The sequence below is a fragment of the Schistocerca nitens genome, chromosome 7 (genome assembly GCF_023898315.1).
Source record: "Schistocerca nitens isolate TAMUIC-IGC-003100 chromosome 7, iqSchNite1.1, whole genome shotgun sequence".
NCBI lineage: Eukaryota > Metazoa > Arthropoda > Insecta > Orthoptera > Acrididae > Schistocerca > Schistocerca nitens.
Genome location: NC_064620.1, coordinates 450735848 through 450760744, shown reverse-complemented (window position 1 = coordinate 450760744; position 24897 = coordinate 450735848). Strand labels below are relative to the sequence as shown.

The 24897-nt window shown below is 44.7% G+C and overlaps 1 protein-coding gene across 1 annotated transcript in view; it reads right to left on the bottom strand.

Annotated features, from left to right (window-relative positions):
* The window catches only part of LOC126195679 (formin-2-like), a 380372-nt gene that overhangs the window by 290081 nt on the left and 65394 nt on the right, over positions 1-24897 (bottom strand). Inside the window, exon 3 of the mRNA XM_049934306.1 lies at positions 5491-5807. Within this exon, the coding sequence (XP_049790263.1) occupies positions 5491-5807 (317 nt within the window). The remainder of the gene's footprint in view (positions 1-5490; positions 5808-24897) is intronic.

The window sequence follows — 24897 nt, the reverse complement described above, 5'->3', positions numbered from 1 at the left end:
ATAAATACTTCTGGGAACGGAACTGCAGATTGTATCACTTGGTGTTGTGATTCTGTGGAAAGATATGGACTTTCAGTGCATCTGTGTGCAAATTAAAGTGCTACAACCATGATGCAATCCTTTCCTTTCCTATCCTAATAGTGAAAATCGTTTTAGCTAACATCATTTATGTTCATGGCCTATACATTTCTTTTCGATTTGTTGAACTCCAGTGCAAGAACACTTATGTCTCTTGTCGACATGATTTTTTGCCATTATGTTTATTTGTTGTGTAAATGCTAAAGACATTTTTTTCGATTTGTTCTGAAGTGCAGTATATGTGCACTCTTGTCATCTATATTTTATATACCTTTTGTGCTTTGATGATTTTTTGCCATTCTATTTATTTTCTGAAAATGCTACAGAATCTTACAGTGCGTGTGCACTTTGTTATCTATCAAATAATTTGTATATACATTTCTGATTTGCTAATATGTTTTGTACTCACATTTTGTCATTATTTAATATGTTTTGTACTTGATGCATGTGCACCATATTTCCTTCATATATGCTGTAATTGTAAAGTTAATTGGTTAAAAAAAAATTGTTACGATGGCAAGTCCAAATGACTCACCATCGCTGCCAAATTTTTTGCCCCCCAGTGGAGGGTTATGAAACACGTGTGTTGTGTGGCGGCGATGGTGAGGCATGATCTTTGACCAGAGTCAGCGAGGCAGTAGCGCGGCAGTCGCGAGTTAGCTTTTAGAGAGAGTTCAGTAGCGAACAGGAGTCTGTCGGTAGTAGTAGCGAAGAGCAGTCTGTCAGTAGTGGTAGCCCAGTGCAGTTGCGAGTAGCGCGTCGGAGATGACGCAGTCGCGGTCTAGATGCGAGACAGTTTAGTTGTGTGTGAGCAGTCGGCGGGCGTCGACATCGCACTCTGGTCATGATTCAGGACGAGGTATATTATTAAGCAGCATTACGCTCAGCTAACGATGTAAATTAACTGTAACTAATTTGTGCAATAATCGCCCCAATAATAATTTTGATTTCAAAGCAATTTTTTACAAAAAAAAAATCATTTGATTCCCTTGCATTTCCTTAAAGAAAATTTTCAGTTAAATTCAAAAAAAAATTATTATTGCGATGCATTTCCTCCAAGCCGTGACCAACAATAAGAGCAGAACTTTGACATGCAGTTATACTGAGGTAAGAAATTAATTCTGATTTCGCACAGGGCCAAAGACTGATATTTCCGTCTATTTGCGTTTCTATTGTCACTGAGATTTTTATTATCATTGAATTGACTTGCATTTTTGTGGGGAGCTTATACCTGGGTCAGATTGCTAATTTTCATTTAATTGTCTTTGTGTTTCAAAATTTCTCTGGGGAGCTTACACTTAGCTGAATGTCCATTCGCATTTGAGTATTATCTTTCATTTTCTGCGGGAAGGTTACAACATCTTGTATTCAATATGTTCATCGCTCCCAATATTGTTGAAAACATAACTTGTATATTTGCCAATTAACCAAATCACTGTGTTATTTTTTGCCTGAGGGTAGTAACTTTCTTCTGGTCTGAAGAAAATGTTAGTCGGTACACTGTTTGCTGAAGTTCTTGTTATTTGAGCAGTTTTCTCCCTGGTCGACCTCCAGTTGTTAATGCGATCTCCACTCAGCTATCGAGGCTGACACATAGTAAGGAAAGCCTGTAAGCTCAAGAGAGACGAATGGGGAGTCATTATAGAGAAGATACGAGCAGCAAATACGGAAATCCACAGATAGAAGCGGTTCCGACAAGGGGCGAATTGTCGTGGCGCTCTGCGACTGAAAACGAGAATCTCTGAAACTGAGGAACTGGTCGCCTCTTGGCGTACCTATGGAAAGTGGTTGAAGGATGGTGAAATAACGAATAGGCCATATGGCACTGGACCACTACGTTTCATCGTAAAACGTAGAGATCGGAGAACTCTCCACTGTGTAACGCAGGAGTGATCTGTGGCAGATCTGACGACAGAATACAATGCAGATGCAGGCACAATTGCTCCGGAGCAAACCGTTCAAATGCCGTTGTCGAACATGGAGCTCCACATCACACGTACCCGACGTGTTCCTGTGCTGACCCAACCACATCGTCAGTTACGATTGCAGTGGGCACTACATCACTGAGTTTTCATCGTGGATCAACAGAAACGGGTCGAATGAATCGCATTTCTTGTTACACCAGGTCGACGTCTGGATCCTCACACGCCATCATCCAGGTGAATGGCTGCACGAAACACGCACTGCGCCGCAGATGCAGTCCGTTGACGGCAGAATTATGCTACAGGGTACATCGAGCTGGGCTTCCATGGGATCTGTTGTGGTAATCGAAGGCAGTGAACTACGTGAACATTATTGCGGACCACCTGCATCGCTTCATACTTGAAGTCTGCCCCTACAGCGGTAACATCTGCCAGCAAGGTAACTGTCCATGTTCCAAGATCAGAATCGTGCTACAGTGGTTTGTGGGACATTACAGTTAACGGAGATTGATGTCTTGGTCAGCAAACGTGAATGATCTGCACCCACCGGAACACATATCGGGCGCCAGCTGCGAGCCCGTAAACCACCATCCCGCAATTTGCGGGAATTGCTTGACCTGTGGGTTGACATCTGGTGCCACACACTTCTGAGATCCTGTAAAAGGCTTTTAGAATCTGAGCCGTGCGTGGCTCGCGCTCGTGCCATCTCTTACTTAACATCCTGTTTTTTCGTGTTGACACCTCATTATGTTGGTTTCAATTTCTCTTGCCACTGAGTTGCTGCTTGTCTGCCCGTCAGCTGCAGCAGCAGCAGCGCGTATCTATATAGCCGTCACGCGTTATCTTTGCTGCACTGCTATTACTTCCCGGTTGTCGTCTGTAGTGGAGTCAGTTGGAACGTGCCAGAAGGGCAGTTCGGATCTGCTAGTCGTGGAGTTGGAACACGGCACTTGTTCAGTCAGGCTGGAGCAGCAATGAGGCCTGGATACCCATGGCTCGCCCGACCGTTGCCGCCATACATCACTTGAGCCGGGGACGGTCTTCGTGGATCGTCGGTCGGTCGTCCTACTGGACGACGTGAATTGGCTCGCTGATCGCTTGTGGGTTGGCTGTGCGTGTTTATCGACTCCCGATTTGTCTCCGTGGCTGCGCAGCCACTGCTGAGTGGCGTTCAAGTCTTCGTGCAAGTGTTTGTCAAACTGTGTGTGTAGTTGGTGTCATTTCCACTGGCAACTTGTTTTAAATGTTGTCGGCGTACTGGCTGTGAGTCGGTCGGTTGGTGCAGACCAGGGAGGATATCTCCGTCCGGTGCAGTCGGCTGGGTCCGCTTGTGCTTGTCGCTGTCCAATATGATGTGTAGTTTTGACAGCTTAATACATATTTCATTGTGGATAATTACGTCCGTAACAGTTGGTCTTTGAGTTTTTACATACCGATTGGTGGCTAGGAAGTAGTTTGGTCCGTCGTTCCATGACTGCCTCTTGGTTGAGTTACCTATGGATCAAGTGTAGTTGGACCCACCACCTATCTCATCATCTAAGTGAACGTTAATGTTTCGAGGGCACCCCCCCCCCCCTTGAAGGCGTCCGAGTGCCGTTGTCTATACTGTCCTTTTCGTGGGTGTTTAATGGTCTGTTGGTAATCTATTATAGCCAATGTTTTAAAAGAAAAGATTTTTTATTGTGTTTCATGTAAATCAATTTATGTGATCAACTGTGGCCCTTCGGCCACTTAAAACCTTATTCTTAAATTTAGTTATTGTCGTTGCGATACTTTTTCATTTAGTGTGCGTTCGGCCATTGAAAACTTAATAAGGTTAAGGTATTTTTGGAAAATCAACTGTGGTCCTTCAGTCGCTTAACGCCTTATTCTCAAAATTTTCCCTTAAGCGAAAACATTGCGGCCTTCTACCTTATTGTTCTATCAACTTTTGCCTTGAGGCTTTCCGCCTAGCTGTGATACATATATAAATGTATTTTAATTATTTTATTTGCAATTTTAACTGCATGTCTTCAGTCACTTGAAATTTATCTTGTTTGGAGTCCGTCAGCTGTGAAAGAATTGGATTTGGAAACTCGTAGTTGTAAAGGTTCGGCTATGTGCCGTTTTGGTTTCAAGGTGTTGTTAAATTACATCATCATCATCATCATTTAAGAGTGATTATCCCTTTCAGCGTTCAGTCTGGAGCATAGTCCTCCTTATAAAATCCCTCCATGATCCCCTATTCAGTGCTAACTGTGGTGTCACCGCCAGACACCACACTTGCTAGGTGGTAGCCTTTAAATCGGCCGCGGTCCGCTAGTATACGTCGGACCCGCGTGTCGCCACTATCAGTGATTGCAGACCGAGCGCCGCCACACGGCAGGTCTAGAGAGACTTCCTAGCACTCGCCCCAGTTGTACAGCCGACTTTGCTAGCGATGGTTCACTGACAAATTACGCTCTCATTTGCCGAGACGATAGTTAGCATAGCCTTCAGCTACGTCATTTGCTACGACCTAGCATTTGATATTTATCTTGTGATGCATGTACCGTCAGACCGATGTTCACCAATTATGGATTAAAGTTAAGTATTCCAGAAGCTAGACTCAACTCCTTTAACTGTTCCAGACCTCACGCCAGCCTGCGTGAGCTTAAACGCGTGCCTTTCGGCTATCTCCTAGTGGCTTGGCTGTCTTGCCAAGTCACAACACTAACATTGGTGCCTATTCTGATGTTAAGCCTATTACTTCAAAATCATTCTTAACCGAATCCAGGTACCTTCTCCTTGGTCTACCCCGACTCCTCCTACCCTCTACTGCTGAATCCATGAGTCTCTTGGGTAACCTTGCTTCTCCCATGCGTCTAACATGACCCCACCATCTAAGTCTGTTCGCCCTGACTGCTACATCTATAGAGTTCATTCCCAGTTTTTCTTTGATTTCCTCATTGTGGACACCCTCCTGCCATTGTTCCCATCTACTAGTACCTGCAATCATCCTAGCTGCTTTCGTATCCGTAACCTCAACCTTATTGATAAGGTAACCTGAATCCACCCAGCTTTCGCTCCCATACAACAAAGTTGGTCGAAAGATTGAATGGTGCACAGATAACTTAGTCTTGGTACTGACTTCCTTCTTGCAGAAGAGAGTAGATCGTAGCTGAGCGTTCGCTGCATTAGCTTTGCTACACCTCGCTTCCAGTTCTTTACAATAAATTAAAATTTTGAAGTGAAACTGACCGACACGTTATTTGGCCCTTTCTATAATCCTAATCACCTATTCTGCGCGTCGGGTTCAGCGGGCGTCTCAGAATCCATGTCAAGCAGAAACTCTGATTTATTCTGTTTGAAAAGTGGAAAAACGCACTATTGAACAGGTTGTCACAAGGTTTTGGTTCATCTGTGTATGATAGTCTAGGGTAGCCACCGATAGTTTTACAACTCTGCTTACTAGTATGGAATACCGCCTTTAGTCGGAGGTTTGCCACCGGGACAGCAGAGGGTGACCCACCTGTGCGCTGTACGTCTCGGCAAAGCCCTGCGGAGTGAGCGGGTCCGTGAAGACGGACTCCGAGCTGGACTCGCGGCTGGGCGGCGTCAGCATCAGCGCCGACGAGTCCGCCCCCGCGCCGCCCCCGGCCGCCGCCCCCGCGGCAGCGCAGCCCCCGGCCACGGCGGCGCCCGGCGTCGTGATGGCCAGCTTCTTCACATGCCGCCACGAGTCCGTCACCAGGTACGTCGTCGTTGTCGTCGTCACCGTCGTCGTCGCCGCCGCCGGCGACGGCGCCGTTTCTCCCGGGCCAGCAGCAACTGGCGTCTGCGCGACCGCTGCAATGGGCAATGGGCGTTAAACTCATCTACTTCTAAATGATTACTTAGGAATTCACGCTTAAGTTACACAGCTGTATTTGTTGTGGGGTGACAGCCTCGCAGATTTCTTTAAATTACTTCATATTCATCATCAACTGTTGGGGAGAATGTCGTCACTGTACCTGCTCAGTCTTTCACTCTAGTGGACGATCTTAGAATTACACGAAGAAATGCGCACCGGTACTTTTTTCTGTTTTTCTTGTTATGAGACATGAGTTTGTCTTTTGAGAAGTATTTGTAAACATTTTGTCCAGGACACATTTAAGTGCTGTATAATATAAACTATTACAGCTTTTTTTTTTTAAGATACTGTTAATTCCTCAGTTACAGTATTCTATGCTGACAATGGGACCATCACACCTGTTAATCACGGATTTTGTTGATCTCGGTTACATTATGTGACCAAAAGTATACGGACACTCCCAAAAATAATTAAGTGCATTGTGCTGCCACCTACTGCCAGGTATTCCATATCAGCGACCACAGTAGTCATTAGACATCGTGAGAGAGCAGAATAGGGTGCTCCGCGGAACTCACGGACTTTGGACGTGGTCAGGTGATTGGGTCTCACTTGTGTCATACATCTGTACGCGAGATTTCCACACTCCTAAACATCCCTAGGTCTACTGTTTTCGATGTGATAGTGAAGTGGAAACGTGAAGGGACACATACAGCACAAAACCGGACCTCGTCTGTTGACTGACAAAGACCGCCGATAGTTGAAGACGGTCGTACTGTGTAATACGTAGACATCTATCCAGACCATCACACAGGAATTCCAAACTGCATCAGAATCCACTCAAGTACTATGACAGTTAGGCTGGAGGTGAGAATACTTGGATTTCATGGTCGAGCGGCTGCTCATAAGCCAGACATCACGCCGGTAAATGTCAAACGGCGCGTCGCTTGGTGTAAGGAGAGTAAACATAGGACGACTGAACAGTGGAAAAAGGTTGTGTGGAGTGACGAATCGCGATACACAATGTGGCGATCCGATGTCAGGGTGTGGGCATGGCGAATGCCTGACGAACGTCATGTGCCAGCGTGTGTAGTGCCAAGAGTAGTGTTCGGAGGCGATGGTGTTACGGTGCGGTCGCGTTTTTCATGGAGGGAGCTTGCACCCCTTGTTGTCTTGCGTGGCACCATCACAGCACAGGCCTATATTGATGTTTTAAGCACTTTCTTGCTTCCCACAGTTGAAGAGCAATTCAGGAATGGCGATTGCATCTTTCAACACGATCGAGCACCTGTTCATAATGCACATCCTGTGGAGGAGTGGTGACACGACAATAACATCTCTGTAATGGACTGGCCTGCTCAGAGTCCTGACCTTAATCCTATAGAACACCTTTGGGATGTTTTGAAACGCCGACTTTGTGGCAGGCCTCACCAACTGACATCGATACCACTCCTCAGTGCAGCACTCCATGAAGAATGAGCTGCCATTCCCCAAGAAACCTTCCAGCACCTGATTGAACGTATGGCTGGGAGAGTGGAAGCTGTCATGGCTAAGGATGGGCCAACATCATACTGAATTCCAGCATTACCGATGGAGGGCGCGACGAACTTTTAAGTCATTTTCAGCCAGGTGTCCGGATTCTTTTGATCACATAGTGTATGTCGTAGCACTGGTTCCCAACCTGGGGTAATTAACCCCTGAGGGGTAAAAGGACATTTTCTAAGGGGGTAAAAGAACCAAAGTTTGTGATTGTCTTTCAGTCATGAAACTCAATTACTTTTAAAACATCATTTCAATATCACACTTTTGAAACACTTTAATACTGATTTTATAAGTTATCAGTAATTACGTTTCCTTCAATTACTAGCATTAATGCATGACACGCAATGCACCTCACACAGACTATCGATTACACACGTAGTTTGAGCTGTATATTTATGAAAGTAAGTGTAAGACATACGTAACAAACGCTATACATCTCATGAAAATGTCTTCTGCAAGTTGTAGATAGTTCCTGCAATAGACCAGAAATTGCTTCATTACTTACTTTGAAACAGATATATGAACTAATTGGCAGCACAACACTGTAGTGCTGTACACAGAATTATGATTATTTTTGTTATTAGAGTGGTCACACCCAAAAAGTTAACAGCCTGGAGTCTTGGGGTCTGCCACTTCAGAAGTAAGGAGTCCAGCAGTCAAGTGATTTACAAACAGCAGTTTTAATGCCCACTTTTTAACTGGGTGGATTTTAAATGGGGATGCGTGGTGTGGGTGGAACAAATGCCGCTAGGGAGACGAGTAGTGCAGAGAGAGCATGTTTTGCAACAAGTGTCTACCGTTACTGTGGATAGTTAGCTGAGTTGTGGACACTTGTGAGAAACTCGAATGTGGCGACACTTGTGAGAAATCCGGGATACTGAGGGACCGGCACAGGGTGTGTCGAAAATGCTGCGCCACTACCTGCTCGGCCACTACCTGCTGCCGCTTGATGTGACAGCGCTCGGCTTATGCCGGCCCGGGCAACTGCCGAGGGACATTCACACTCCTTCAGTGCAGCCAGGCTACATTATTCCAGAATTTTTTTGGGCAAGGAAGAGTGGCCTTAGTCAGATTAGAAATCGGAGCTGATTTTGCCCCCACGATATCATGTCAACCATTAGTTGCAGCACAGTTATGCGTAAGACCTTTTTCATTGGAATTTTTGTTCTGATTAATCTTACATAGGGCATAATTTACGCTCAACCTCATACTTAACGATGCATTTGACAGAAACTATAGAAACGGAAAATGTTTTCCATCTTTCAACCCCTCACCCAAAATTTGGTATGATAGGAGTGGCAACCTTTTACCATATATTAAGAGGAGCCAACTAAAAAATTTGGTTCTCAGTATAAACTTTTTTCTTTAATTATTTCGAAATAAACCTCATTTTTCCCGTACCACGCAGGGAAGTGTACTGAGGTCTAATGTGAGTCCTGCTAGCAATTACCGTTAAGGAATGCATTTTATGTATTGAAACAAGCTGCATTCATCGTCCACTCAAAGAGACATTGTTTCTAAAATTCTCTACACAAAAATGCTGATTGTGACTGTTAGAAAAGCTATGACTTTTCATAATTCATTAGTGAATCTTTTACAATTTTGCAAAAGACATTTAGACGACTTTGTGTCGTGTCTAGGGAACACCACGAGGAGGTAGTCTCTCTTCGTCCCCCATTATATTTATTTACAATATTTACAGGATGATTATTTATTTACAATTTTTACAATAGGGTGATCGGCGTGAACTGAACCCCTTTTCAATATTTACAAGTATTGCTGTAGCTTCAGCCATTTCCTTTTCATTGTAATTTCTGTGCATAGGCCACAAAAGTAAGAAATGATTTTACATTGCCGTCAACTTGGAATCTTGTAAGGGCCTTAGAAACTATCTCATCTGTCTTAATTGCGGACTTCTTTCTTCTTTTCCCACCTAGATTTAAAACTAGTCGGTCAAATTGGTGCCCATGATAGTCTATTCTGTGTCCTCTCTGAGAATTTTTACTAAGAAGTAAAAATTTGGATGAACAATTAATGTATTTATCCTCCGATTCCATCCTGAAACATTGTTGGTGCCGTGACGCCTTCCTGCGCAGTTCCATATAGCCCTTGGCATGTCGTCATTATCGAGCCATTGTTCAACAAATTAGTCGTAAAAATCCTGCAGTTTTTCGTTATCTGGCGTGCTCTCCTGAATCCATAGCCATCCATCATCTAACATGTCCAGTGGAATGTGAGCCAGAGCGGAACACAATCTTACGTGAAAACGAATTTCTTCGTTTTCCTTGTAGGCAGCAACAAGGCCGCAATTCTGCACTTGCCTCCACAAGCACTGGTTGAAACGATAGTTGCAGCCATTAATGTTTGCATCAGGAAACAAATGTGTTACTGATTGGATGACTGCAGCTTCAAAATCCATCATGATAGCTATATGATTCCATCCAGGTACGTTGCTCTTAACAGCTGTGAAAAAGCGATCGTACGTTTCTCGCTTTTTATTGGGTAGCAAGGCGTACACGGTTGGAACTGTGTTTGTTTCCTCCTCAGAACTAGAAATATCGGCATGAACAATAAATAACTGTCCAAACTGCTTTCTGGAGCTTTTGAACGTTCCATCGACAAAGAATGAATTGCAGTCTGTTAAACAGGATTTTCCCCTTCCGCTGGCGAACACCAATATCCTATCATTTGGTACTCTGTTGTCATCTGCAAGTAAAAATTTGCTCCCATCATTCATTAGCAAATGATGTTCTTGCAGAAATATTCCTGCAGCATCGGTCGGATCTTCTGTAGATCCCATATTATTATTATTATTATTATTTTATTTATTTTATTTATTTATTTATTTATTTATTTTTTTTGCCTGATGCGTTGCAGAGATCGTTTTGCACCCCTGTGTGACGGCGCTGATGTGACGATGTCGTATCCTTGACTGAACAGCGGCCCTACTTCTTCGGCGTAAACAGAAGAGACTGGTGTCCGTTTCTTTTGCACGCCTTTTGGCGTTTGCCACGTGTTTTCGCACTTCATTAACCGCGACGTCCGGAATACACGTATGGCTGCCTTCACCTAAAACTAAGTTGTTTCTGGTAGTTAGTCTTTCTTTATAGTTCTTGTTCACGTTTACGCACCGCCGATATAACTTACACCTTCATTGTTGGTATATTCCGCTAAATCCACAGCAGTACTGAACTGCGGCGCGCAACCTGTTTGGTCCCCTGTAGACCGCCCGCTACCTGTTCGGCCGGGTCTCCTCACAACTGTCCCTCCTCACAACTGTCACTCCTCACAAGTGTTCCAACCCCAGTTAGCTTTCGTGAATGAATTGTAGGTAGCACCCACTATCCACCAGAAATTGCCTCATCATCCATTAAGCGCGAGCGCGTGCGCGCACACGCACGCACGCACGCACACACACACACACACACACACACTTACACAATAAATATCATTTACCTTTCGTTATTTTATAAACGAAGGTTTTCAAAGATCATTCTTTTTCATTCTGAAGTTACGTTATACGTTTATGTTGATGAAGGCAGGGGGAAGCGGTTGAGGGGTGAGAGTGGTATAGGGGGAGGGGGTATTAGATAATATCTGATTCCATGCAGGGGTAGTGGTCTAACAGCAAGAAAGGTTGAGAAACACTATTTTAGAGGGACCTGTCTTGAGAACCTGGCTTGCGGATTATTATGCGATGGCCCCTAATTTCCGAGAAAATTATGTGTACCTCCTGTGCCGCTAAAATTAATAGGGTGCCACGAAGCGAGCGTAGCGCATCGACTAAGGTTCACCGCTACGACACTGGCGGCACATGTTCAAATCCTGCCCATGTACTTCTTATCAGTTTCATGGTACACGTTATCATTAACCTGTATATGTTAAGCACAATTATTCAAAAACTATAGCACGCACATCTACTCCACTTTGTCAAACCAGTGTTGTTTATTTTTACAGGCAGATTAAAATTTTCAAATGAAATTGTAAATGCTCCAGAGTTGCTAAAGATTAATCCATACATCGCTTCGAGGGAAGATTCTATAAAAACACTTCTTTAATTCTGCATCAAACTAGCGCTCCTGCTTTCACAAGAAAGATCAAATACGAGTCGTTATCATCAGCGTTGTACGAAGTAAGAACAATATAACTTTTAATTTAAACGAGCTGTGCTTTACAGTAACACTTCCGTAAAATCTGTATGCCTGTAACGCAGTGGCTTTCATGAAATGTACTGGGTGATGTGCTCCGTGTTGTAAGAATTTGAGTTTCGGTTGGGTCTATGACAAATAGCATCCGGAATTCGGTTCTAAGACAGCGAGCGATAGCGCGTAACACAGTTCTGTTATCTATTCTGCAACAAACGGAATACACATTTGAAAAAAATTTACTGTAATTATTGATTTATTAATGAAATTACTACGGCGATAACGTCTATTTTTGAATAATTTTACAATAGATTTACTTTGTAATGATGTTCTTTACGATGAAATTGAGGAAAAAAGTACAGGGGCAGGGTCTGGACCAGTACCACCAGCGTGGTGACTGTGAACCTCAGCCACTGCGGTGCGTTTGCTTGGTCGAAACCTGATTAACCTTACGGATATGGGAGATTCCCGTAAAACTTTGGCTTTTTGTTTTTGTTTTAGGGCGCAAAAACAACCAAAGTCATACGCGGCCATGTCATAACCTTAGAACACTAACACGAAAAAGTAGTTAAAAGGGACTACACTGTAAGCGCAATCGACGGAAGGAAAGAGAGCAAAGGACAAGGACTTCCTCTTGGAGAAAGGTTCACAAAATACGCCGTAGAGACAACGGAGGTCCCGAACTGAAGATTAAATATCCTTCGACATATTGCTACGACGGAGAAGAAGTAAAACGCGGTCGACAGCCCACGCGTCCTTCGTTAAAACTGCCCTTAACTCAGACGGCAAACATACATTAGAATGTAAGGTTAAAAAAAGGGCAGTCGGTGACGAAATGGCGTGCCGTCAAAGGCTGATGAGAATGAGCACAACGTGGTGGGGGATCACCACTTAACAAATGGCGATGGCTAAAAAAGACAGTGCTCAATACGCCATCTAGCTAAAATGATATCACGGCGAGAGGTCCAATAGGAGGTCGGCCAAGCCGCTGGGAGAGGTTTTATTCCCCGAAGCTTGTTCCCATGAAGGGAAGACCAATGCTGATGCCCAAGTCACACCACTTGCTGACAGACTGAGATTATCTGGAAGGAATGGAAGAACTAGCGGGCCGAGGTACGAGAACTTCAGCCTTGGCAGCAGCGTCACCAGCCTTGTTCCCCGTCGGACCGACGTGACCAGGAATCCACATTAACATCACGGTGGCTCCATCAAGAGTAAGAAAGTGGAAGCTTTCTTGAACCAGTTGCACTAAGGGATGGACTGTCTACAGCGAACGGTTACCAGCAGAATTACAAGTTTCCTTAGAATTCAGATGAAAGTTCGCGGCGAAATTCGCTACAGATACAGATGAAATATGTGTACAAATACAGGACTATTGAAAGAAAAGTAACAGATTTCAAACATTTATATCTTCCAAATTACAGGTGTTAGCACCATAACTCCAAAGCTCCTTTACAGATGACAGTTTAAAATTTGAATAGACCGGGGTGAGGCTCCAATCACGGTCGCAATGGCGCTGTTCCTATCTTTTTCATGGAGAAAACTGTGACAGAACTAACCTATCTTGATGTCAATTTGATGATTCAGATGACTTCATATTCATTGAAGACGCTGCCCCGCTCCATTTCTCTAAGCATCCCTGACATTACCTGAATGACACCATTCCAGGACGTTGGATTGGAAGAGAAGGAGCAGGAGATGAACTTCATCGCTGGTGGCCTCCCAGGTCTCCAGACCTCACACCTTGTGGCTTTTATCTCTGGGGTAAGGTAAAAGACCGCGTTTTCATCTCCCCTATGCTTGACACTCTTTAAAGTCTGGTTGGTTGGTTGGTTGGTGGGATTGAAGGGACCAGACTACTAGAGCCATCGGTCCCTTTTTCCATGAACTTGAAACCCCCACAAGGAATAAAAAAAACAACGGAGATGACAAGAGACGACAAAGGACAAGAAAGACACAGACAGACACCAGACAAAAGGAATTGAAATCACAACGAGTGTGACAGTGGTTGGCCGACCATAGAAACAAAAAAGGAAAAGCCAACCACCAAGAAACGCACTAAAAACCTCAGTCGAAAATCGTAGGCCAAAGGCCAGACTCAGTACAAAAAAGGGCAAACACTTAGATCAAGCGATAAAAACCTCCTGCACGAATAAAACTCAAAACTAAATCTGCCATCGCAACGTCATCTGATAAAAGTGCAGGAAGCATATCAGGCAGCGCAAACGTCTGCCTGAGCGGAGTTAAAAGCGGGCAGTTCAACAAGATGTCGACCACAATTAAAGCTGACCCTCAGCGACATAAAGGTGGGTCACCGCGGCGCAATAAATAGCTGTGCGTTATCCAGGTGTGGCCAATGCACAGCCGGCAGAGGACAACAGAGTCCTTGCGAGAAACCCGCAAGGTGGAGCGCCACGCACCGTTAACCTCCTTGATGGCCCGAAGTTTGTTGGGTGAAGGCAGGGCGCGCCATTCTCCACCCCAGGTGCGAAGTACCTTCTGCCGCAAAACTGACCTGAGGTCACTCTCCGAAAGCCCAATCTGCAAGGCTGGTACATCGACAGCCTGTTTGACCAGCGTGTCAACACGTTCATTTCCCGGGATGCCTACATGACCCGGGGTCTACACAAAGACCACAGAGCGGCCGCAACGGGCAAGAGTATGGAGGGACTCCTGGATAGCCATCACCAGACGAGAGCGAGGGAAACAGTCGATAGCTCATAAACTGCTCAGGGAGTCACTACAGATAACGAAGGACTTCTGAGCAGGAGCGGATATACTCTAGGGCACGAAAGATGGCGATCAGCTCGGCAGTGAAAACACTACAGCCAGCCGCAATTAGTGTTGTTCATAATGATCCCCTAGACTAAGAGCATAACCGGCACGACCAGCAACCATCGAACCGTTAGTATAGACAACGTCAGAGCCTTGAAACGCGGCAAGGATTGAACGAAAGCGGCGGCGGAGGGCCTCAGAAGGGATAAAGTCCTTCGGGCTCTGTGCCAAATCGAGCCGAAGGCACGGGCGGGGCACACACCACGGAAGTATACGCAGAGGGGCCCAGAAAAAGAGGGAAAACCTCAAGCCCAGAGAGAAGAGCTCTGACGCGAACCGTTCCGGAAGGTGGACGACCGACTTTCAGGAGACGATAATTGTGATGCCCGGCAAGCTACAAATGTGTGTAACATAAGTGGCCAGTAATCGTTGGCGCCGGAACCGCAATGGAGGGACACCTGCCTCCACAAGTATGCTGTTGACAAGGCTTATCCGGAAAGATCCAGTGGCGAGTCGGATCCCGCTGTGAAGGAAGGGGTCCAGCAACCGCAATGCGGAAGGGTATGCCGAACCGTAAGCCAGGCTCCCATAATCTAGACGGGACTGAATCAATGCCTGGTACAGCCGTAGAAGGGTAGACCGATCGGCACCCCAGCAAGTGTGACTCAAGCAAGGAACAGCGTTAAGACGCCGCCAGCACGTTTGTTTAAGCTGCCGAATATGAGGCAGCCAACTCAAATGGGTATCGAAAACCAAAAGTCTGTGACATTGCATTGCTGACACTGTGAATTTGAAAACGAGAGTCTAGCTGCCTCGTGTTCGGCACGAAATGAGCACTGTTTTGATCTCTGTCGTACAACACATGGTACTCACATTGAATGCATCAAAACTTTAACTTTTCTCTTTCCAGGAATGTTGGAATTGGGTTTCTATCTTTTGTAGTTAGCAAACAATGAATGTTTGAAATTTGTTCCTTCTTTTTTGAATACCCCTGTATGTGTGAAATACATAAAATGTATGTGAAATACACTCCTGGAAATGGAAAAAAGAACACATTGACACCGGTGTGTCAGACCCACCATACTTGCTCCGGACACTGCGAGAGGGCTGTACAAGCAATGATCACACGCACGGCACAGCGGACACACCAGGAACCACGGTGTTGGTCGTCGAATGGCGCTAGCTGCGCAGCATTTGTGCACCGCCGCCGTCAGTGTCAGCCAGTTTGCCGTGGCATACGGAGCTCCATCGCAGTCTTTAACACTGGTAGCATGCCGCGACAGCGTGGACGTGAACCGTATGTGCAGTTGACGGACTTTGAGCGAGGGCGTATAGTGGGCATGCGGGAGGCCGGGTGGACGTACCGCCGAATTGCTCAACACGTGGGGCGTGAGGTCTCCACAGTACATCGATGTTGTCGCCAGTGGTCGGCGGAAGGTGCACGTGCCCGTCGACCTGGGACCGGACCGCAGCGACGCACGGATGCACGCCAAGACCGTAGGATCCTACGCAGTGCCGTAGGGGACCGCACCGCCACTTCCCAGCAAATTAGGGACACTGTCGCTCCTGGGGTATCGGCGAGGACCATTCGCAACCGTCTCCATGAAGCTGGGCTACGGTCCCGCACACCGTTAGGCCGTCTTCCGCTCACGCCCCAACATCGTGCAGCCCGCCTCCAGTAGTGTCGCGACAGGCGTGAATGGAGGGACGAATGGAGACGTGTCGTCTTCAGCGATGAGAGTCGCTTCTGCCTTGGTGCCAATGATGGTCGTATGCGTTTTTGGCGCCGTGCAGGTGAGCGCCACAATCAGGACTGCATACGACCGAGGCACACAGGGCCAACACCCGGCATCATGGTGTGGGGAGCGATCTCCTACACTGGCCGTACACCACTGGTGATCGTCGAGGGGACACTGAATAGTGCACGGTACATCCAAACCGTCATCGAACCCATCGTTCTACCATTCCTAGACCGGCAAGGGAACTTGCTGTTCCAACAGGACAATGCACGTCCGCATGTATCCCGTGCCACCCAACGTGCTCTAGAAGGTGTAAGTCAACTACCCTGGCCAGCAAGATCTCCGGATCTGTCCCCCATTGAGCATGTTTGGGACTGGATGAAGCGTCGTCTCACGCGGTCTGCACGTCCAGCACGAACGCTGGTCCAACTGAGGCGCCAGGTGGAAATGGCATGGCAAGCCGTTCCACAGGACTACATCCAGCATCTCTACGATCGTCTCCATGGGAGAATAGCAGCCTGCATTGCTGCGAAAGGTGGATATACACTGTACTAGTGCCGACATTGTGCATGCTCTGTTGCCTGTGTCTATGTGCCTGTGGTTCTGTCAGTGTGATCATGTGATGTATCTGACCCCAGGAATGTGTCAATAAAGTTTCCCCTTCCTGGGACAATGAATTCACGGTGTTCTTATTTCAATTTCCAGGAGTGTATATAACTGTCTGTGAAATATATATGACATGTTTGTAAGCGGTCGAAGCCACGGGCAAAGTGCTAGAGAGAAACAAATATTCCCATGATGGCACAGAAAAGGAAATCTACGCAAACAATAAAAATCAAGAGGCGTTAATGTTGCTAGGAGGATAGGCGCACCTGATTCCCGGTTAAGCTAATGCTTGCCACCACTTACTTTTTTTCCCAGTTGAAATATTGTCCTCGGTTGTCTCAGTTCAGCATGCGATCTGACAACGCCCCCTCGCTGTGACATAAGCCTCAGGAGATATTAGCGGTAGCGCTAACAATAAGGAGATAACATACTGATAAGGATGTAATATGCGAAGCGCAACATATGGGGCGGAATGCTGATATGGTTACTAGAAAAACTGATTAGAGGTACGAAGTTATAATGGCATTTTTCCAGGCTCTGCTGCGATTGTTTACAGTTTTTTATTAGATATTTTATTTCGGCAAGTCATCCGCAAACGCCTCTTCGTATTTCTCTTCAACAGAATTAATCGGTTTGTACACAATGATTTGGCTTCTCGCTTCCTCATTTGTGCGATAGCTGCACGGCGGTACGAAACCGTCCGCACGAACAAACTCCGCTGGATACGGAAATTGTGCATCAGCGAGCGATGGAACCACATGAGACTAGATGCCACGGAACAGCGGACGTATTTCCTATCCTTCTTTTGGATCCTGGATCTGGACCGTCACTGGCTAAATTAGACTTTCGCGTGTCTGTTGATTACTATGTTTTAACTTAAAAATTATTGCACATACCCAGCTATGCTCAACAATAAGAAGTGCTTTTCCATATTATGTAGAGGTTGGTTGAGTCATTTCGAGTGTTATAACAGTGATTCCGTTTTAGTTGTTATTATTCATGTTTAAGCTGTTCTTGCTGTAGAGACTAGGAATGTATAAAAATAAAAAATCTCGATATATCGATGTTCTCCAAAGCATTGAAAGTATATATCGTCGATAAATTTTTCGCCGAAATATCGATACAGAAATGACAATATCGTGTGCATATTTTGTTTCACAATTTTCGGCTAATATTTGAAATTGTAGTAGAACATAATTTTATTTTTACTGTGTGAAGGAGTCTTTCTACTTTTTGAGCTTCCATGACATCCGGTCTCTCTCTTTGACTGTGCAAAGCAAGTATAGTTGGCACAAAGAAGTTGTCTGATTGCACTGCGGGGTGGCGGTGTGAATGGAATAATAAGATTTTCCATGTGAAAAAATAGCGCACCAGTTGCGTTAAAAAACAATTTTTGACGCAACTAGTGTGCTATTTCTTCACATAACAATTCTTCAGAAGCAGTTGCTGCAACTGATTAACAAATATCTAAATGACAAGACTGGTCTTTGTGGTGGGCGGAGAGGTGTGACGTGAAATGTTGACGTAATCAGCGCTCAGTGCTACCAACAGAAACTGCAACGCTAAACTTCACCACGCAATTTTGACGCTACAACCCCTGGTTCACTGGCGTTTGCAGAAATAAAGAAAAACAGGGAAGTCGACATGTAGTGTTCCAGACAAATTCGAATGATGAAACCGAATGAGGTACCCATCGGACACCTTTTATTGTGCCACTTACATGCAGTTACCATTGTTAGCAATGTAGTTACTGCCAAGCGTAAACGTTCATCGTTTTCCTTTCAGTTCTTGCTCTAAGGGGGATAAGCAGGGTGCTAAATTGTTGATATACAGAGTATCAAATAATAAATCAATATTTAAATAAACGGCTCTAAAACCGGCAGTGTATTTACGATATGCAGCCAATATTTTTATAGGCCGGTAAGCTGTAATTTTTCCAGTGATATATAGGTAATTTTTTCGGTATGTCGATGGCCGATAATAGTAGCATTTAAATATCGATATATGGTATGCTCGATATTTTTAAAAATATTAACAGTCCTAATAGACACTGAGAAAGACGCAGGACGAGGGAATTTTCCGAATGGGGCGGAAATTTAAAGATGAGGTACACGTACAGACGAACAAATGATTACAACAACGGACTAAAAAGTATAAAATTATTTCTTCTAGCCCCATACAATTCCTAACCCCAAACAGATAGTCCCGTAAATATGTGCTTGTGAATTTTTAACAGCTATGAAAATGCTTGGTGGATTTAAAACGAAAAACGTGGTGCGCATGCAATACATAACAGTAAGGAGGAGAACTGATCATAGATCAATTATGTACTGCATGCGACCCATGCTTTTCGTTTTAATTTCTACAAGTATTTTCGTAAAATGCTTATACCGGTGATCACAGGCCAAAACTGGAGACTCCTTATGACGCTGTACTTTTAGAATCTAAAACATCGTGAAGATGACACTGGAATTGTGTCACGTCACTGATTATATTTTGGAGATTTTATACAATATTGATATATCTGAAACTGCCACTATTATACCATTTACTTAACACTTAACTAGTTTTGAGACAGAATGTGAGCAGAACCTTCAAAACAAGTTAAAATACATTAAAAAACCGGATAAGTGTGTGTAGTACTCGCGCTCTGAGGGTTCCGTACAAACTTAATGATATCTGTAGACAGTGCATCTGTAGCTGTGCGAATATGAAAATATTCGATTTAAATGCCCGTATCTTTTGATAGCAATGACTTAGAAGCTTAAACTCGTTTACGCTGCCATGGAATCTTAGATCTTAGTATTTGGCATAAACTGCAACTCAATACCGCTACCCGTTCGTGATAGAAAGAGGTCCAAACAACAGACAGAGAGAGGGACAACAAAGTGATTCTATAAGGTTTCCGTTTTCGTCGATTGTGGTACAGAACCATAACACAATGTATAACGTCGGCTGTCTGGAGACATTTTACATAAAATTTCCAGTGTCATTGGTTATTCAGCAGTCGTCCAACTTTGCAAGTGGACATCATCAAGAACAACAGCGAGCGCTAAAAATTAACTGGAATATTCAGTGCCAACTGAATCACCGATAAATAACTGGACAGCATGGCAGAATCTCAGAAAAAATATTCGTCGTGTCTATGTTGGTACGTAAACACATAACTTAAGCTATCGTCATTTTGGCTAATCGCCAAGAATCCCTGGGTTGCCATCTCATTCCAAAAATTTACATAACTCATATCTTTACAGCTGCCAATTGCGTCAATGCTATATTCATGACTAAATCGAGCGACTGACGTAAATTACCCGTTCGGGTATCTGTATCGGCTATCCCGACAATAGGTTTCATTTTGAGTTCCTTACATGTGCAGACGGACTTCGAGCGGCCAGGTATTCGAAAAACTGGAAAATTAGTTTCTTATTTGACTTTGTAACAAAGTTAACCTTTAATTTATCAAAAATTCCGAAGGTAGCGGAGGAGAAACACAGGGATAGAAAATTTATCTACAATTTGTACAGAAACTTAACTGCAGTTATAAGAATCGAATGAAAATTACCTGAAAGTGGAGAGCGGAGATAGCTATCTGTAAACTTGACAGTTGCAGATTTTATCAAAAATTTGCCCAAGACTGCAAAATAGAGAACAGTGATTACTAGTTTCAACCGCTTAAACGGTCGTCTTCAGATCAGAATACAAAAGTGCGGTTTCTAAATTCTAATCTCTTGATTTAGACACCGCATATGTGTATCCTGATCTGAAGATGACCGCATAAGCGCTTGAAACTAGTAATCACCTCCATATTGCGATGATGGAGAAATAAAGACTTTTAATAAAATCTTCAACAGTAAAGAATTGAAAGTCATGAAAGGGAAGCAATAATTGGGAAGGGAGTAGGACAAGTGTGCAGCGTATCAGCGATGTTATTCAATATGTACTTCAAGCAAACAGTAAAGGAAACAAAAAATAAATTAGGTCAGATAATTGAAGCTCTGAGGCTCGCCGAAGACATTGTATTTTCTTAAAAGACGACAAAGGACTTGGAAAATCAGTTGAATCTAGTGGCTGGGGTACTGATTTGAGATTATAAGACGAATATGAACGCAAGTAAAGCAAGGTCAATGGAATGTAGTGGAACTAAATCGGGCATGCTCTTAGGATTACATTGTGAGACACTAGAAATAGTAAATGTGTATTATTATTTAGACAACAAGATAACTGACGATGGCCGATGCAGACAGGAATAAAACGGAAACTGGCAATAGCAAGGAAAGCATTTCTGAAAAAGAGAACTTTTTTAACATCGAATGCAAATTTAAGTGTCATGAAGGTATTAGTAGCGGGGTTTTCTGCGGAAGCAAAACGCACACATTAAACAGTTGGAACGTAGACTGCATAGCTAATGAAGAATCTTCCTCTGATAGTTTTATGTCGTCCGCAGCGAATTCTTGTGCCAACGACTCTATCTCAGAGTAGCAGAAGTAGGGTGCAAACCCTACATCCTTAGTTATTTTTTGGATAGATTCAAAAATCTATCTGCGCCTACAATTTTACTCTTTACTACTTCCTCTAATACCATGGAAGTTCTTTTCTGAAGTTTTAACAGATGTCCCCTCCTTCCTGTCAGTGTTTTCCTTAAGTTCCGTTTCTCGCCGATTCTGCGGTGAACCTCCTCATTTCTAATATTATCAGTCCATCCGACTTTCAACATGCTTCTGTAGCACCATGTCTCAAAATGCTTCAGTTGTGTTCTACTCCGGTTTTCTCCCAGTCCTCGTTTCACTACCATACACTGAGCTGACAGAAGTCATTGGATAGTGATACGCACATATAACTATGGCGGTAACAATTTGTACACATGGTATAAAAGGGCATTGTGTTGACGGAGCTGTCATTTGTTCTCAGGTGACGTATGTGAAAAGGACTCCGACGTGATTACGGCAGCACGACAAGAATTAACAGACTTTAAATGAGGAATGGTAGTTCAAGCTAGATGCAGCGGACACTCCATTTCGGAAATCGTTAGGGAATTCAATATTCCACGATCCACAGTGTCAACAGTGTGCCGAGAATACCAAATTTCCGGCATTACCTCTCACCATGGACAATACAATGGTCGACGACCTTCACTTAACGACCGAGAGCAGCGGCGTTTGCGTAGAGGTATCAGTGCTAGCAGACAAGCAACACTGCGTGAAACACCGCAGAAATCAATGTGAGACGTACGACGAACGTATCCTTTAGGACAGGGCGGCGAAATTAGGCGTTAATGGATTATGGCAGCAGACGACAGACTCTATTGACTTTGATAACAGCACGACATCGCCTGAAGCGGCTCTCCTGAGCTCGTGACCATATTGGATGGAGCCTAGACGACTGGAAAACAGTGGCCTGCTCAGGTAAGTCCCCATTTTGGTAATAGCTGATAGCAGGATTCGAGTGTGGCGTAGACCCCACGAAGCCATGAACCCAAATTGTCGACAAGGCACTGTGCAAGCTGGTGTGGACTATGTATACATAGAGTGGATTGGGTCCTCCAGATGATCGGCTACTTGGAGGCCATATGCAACCATTCATCGACGTCATGTTCCCCAACAACGATGGAATTTTTATGGATGACAATGCGCTATGTCATCGGGCCACAGCTGTTCGCGACTGCTTTAAAGAACGTTCTAGACAATGCGAGCGAATGGTTTGGCCATCTAGATCGCGGGCGATACCATCGAGTATTTATGGGACGTGATCGAGAGGCCAGTTCATGCAGAAAATCCTGCAGCGGCAGACCTTTCGCAGTTATGAATGGCTACAGAGGCAGCATGGCTCCTTATTTCTGCACGTGTCTCCCAACGACTTGTTGAGTGCATGCCACGTAGAGTTGCTGCACAACCCAGGACAAAAGGAGGTCCGACACGATGTTAGGACGTAGCCTATGACTTGCCTCGTCAGTGTATAATCGTATGTGTTCCGAAATTTGTGAGAAGTTGGGTTAGCTATAATTTGAAGAATTATTCTCTCTCTCTCTCTCTCGCAAGTTCGAATCCTGCTTCGGGCATGGATGTGTGTGATGTTCATAGGTTAGTTCGGTTTAAGTAGTTCTAAGTTCTAGGGGACTGATGACCTCAGGTGTTAAGTCCCATAGAGCCATTTGAACCATTTTCCAGGTGGCGGAGCCAGTGCTTCAGTGTGTGAAACGACTCCTCATCGTCTGCAAAATGTCTTCCACGAATGGCATCCTTTAATGGCCAATAACAACATCAGCTCGCCGCAACATGTCAGGTGTGACAGCTGTGGATGGTCTCTCTGACTGCTGCAAACCATGGACTTCCGCCGACCGCCGTGCCCTGTGCCCTGTGACTAACTGCGCTTATGTTGACAGCAGACGCCCCATAGACTTTGCATAACCGTTTGTGAATATTCCCCACAATTTCTTTCCCTGCAGTGAGAAATTGAATTCTTGTAACGTACATCACCAACAGACGCCATTTTGAAACTTTCCTGCAGCTTCGCTATCTGTCGGAAGTGACGGAAATTTGGCGCACTCACTCAGGAGACTTTAAATAATATATACAGTACGTAACGTTTCGAATTCGTAGCATTGTTTTCGCCTGAGAAAAAAATGCGGGGCATTTCTTTCTGGGTAACCCTCGTCACAAAAAGAAGATTCTTGCGGTTGTGTGACTGTTCATGACGTTCTTGTGTTATGATAATTAAATGGACACCCTAGCTGCAAACAGGCGTTGATGTACTTCATTGGGGACATGTATGATGGGCAAACATCTATTAGGCGCACTACGAATGTAGTGATGTGGACATGTTGGGAATGTGGATCTCACGGGGAGCGTGCAAGGGATAAGTCCCTGCAGACGCACTATCCTCTGTGCCCGCGGTGGCTCAGATGGATAGAGCGTCTGCCATGTAAGCAGGAGATCCCGGATTCGAGTCCCGGTCGGGGCACACATTTTCAACATGTCCCCAATGAAGTACATCAACGCCTGTTTGCAGCTAAGATGTCCATTTAATTATCATTTCATTTCTAGCAAAGCTGCATGGTCATCCACGGTAACTGTTCTTTCGGGAACAGATACTACCTTCATATATAGTTCTTGTGTTAGCTGGAATTCTCCCGCATATAAATGTGGTTGCAAATGGAACGAAGGTGGTTGTGTCATTGACTCTTCTGTCTCTGTACTACACTGTTTGGCTGTGGGCGTGGTTTTCTGTGCTAAACTTTCTGCGCTCCGCTGTCTTTGGATTTGGTCGATGTTTTCTTGTTCTAACGTGTTGCTAGCCAACTTAACTAATTGGACTGAATTGGTAGTCAGGGCAGGATACGTAGGTTCCCTTACTTCGTGTGTGTCTTCCATGGTTATGGCTGTTGGTAGTTGGACTAGGCACGCGAATGCATTGGACCTGCATGTGACGAATTTTTCCACGTACCGCAAGTCTTTTGGGTTGACCCTCATATGCAGCCAGAGCCAAAGGACCTTTAACAACAATCATTAAGGACCGCTCGAACATCTAACAACATTTAAGTGGGAATTCGTTGTCCAATTCTCTTGTTTTATTTGAAGAACCCTGCCATGAGCCGTCAACGCCGACTGAATGTAATCGTCTGGCAGTTCAGCTCAAAAGAAACGATATGTACGTAAACGGTGCATAATTCCTATCCAGGCAGCGATACTGATACCTTGATTTCGCCCGACAAGGTCCCAATATCAGCCTCTCCTTCGGTCTTATCCATGAGTAGTTGGCATATTAGTTCTGAGTTTAACAAAACTGCGTTCTGAAGTAAATCAAACTGAAATCCATATACAGCGTGAAGCATAACTCCAGCGACAAATATTCAGATGATGTTCATCGATACCTTCCGAATATTTTGGTCTGAAGTACCCGTAGCCTCCAGCGGCTCGTTAAGAGTAACTACGCAATTCTGATTTATTCGGTATGTTGGCCAAATCACCATTTTTTCTGAGAAAATACTTTCACAGCAGTGAAGAACTTGATAGGCGCTTCAGTCCGGAACCGCGCGACTGCTACGGTCGCAGGTTCGAATCCTGCCTCGGGCATGGATGTATGTGATGTCCTTAGGTTAGTTAGATTTAAGTAGTTCTAAGTTCTAGGGGACTGATGACCTAAGATGTTAAGTTCCATTGTGCTCAGAGCCGTTTGAACCTTTTGAGTGAAGAACTTGTAATATGCACTAACCAGGACGTGCGCCACTCAACACAGAGTAATGGGACAACCCTTGGACGGAACACTATACTGTGATGTGTTCGCCG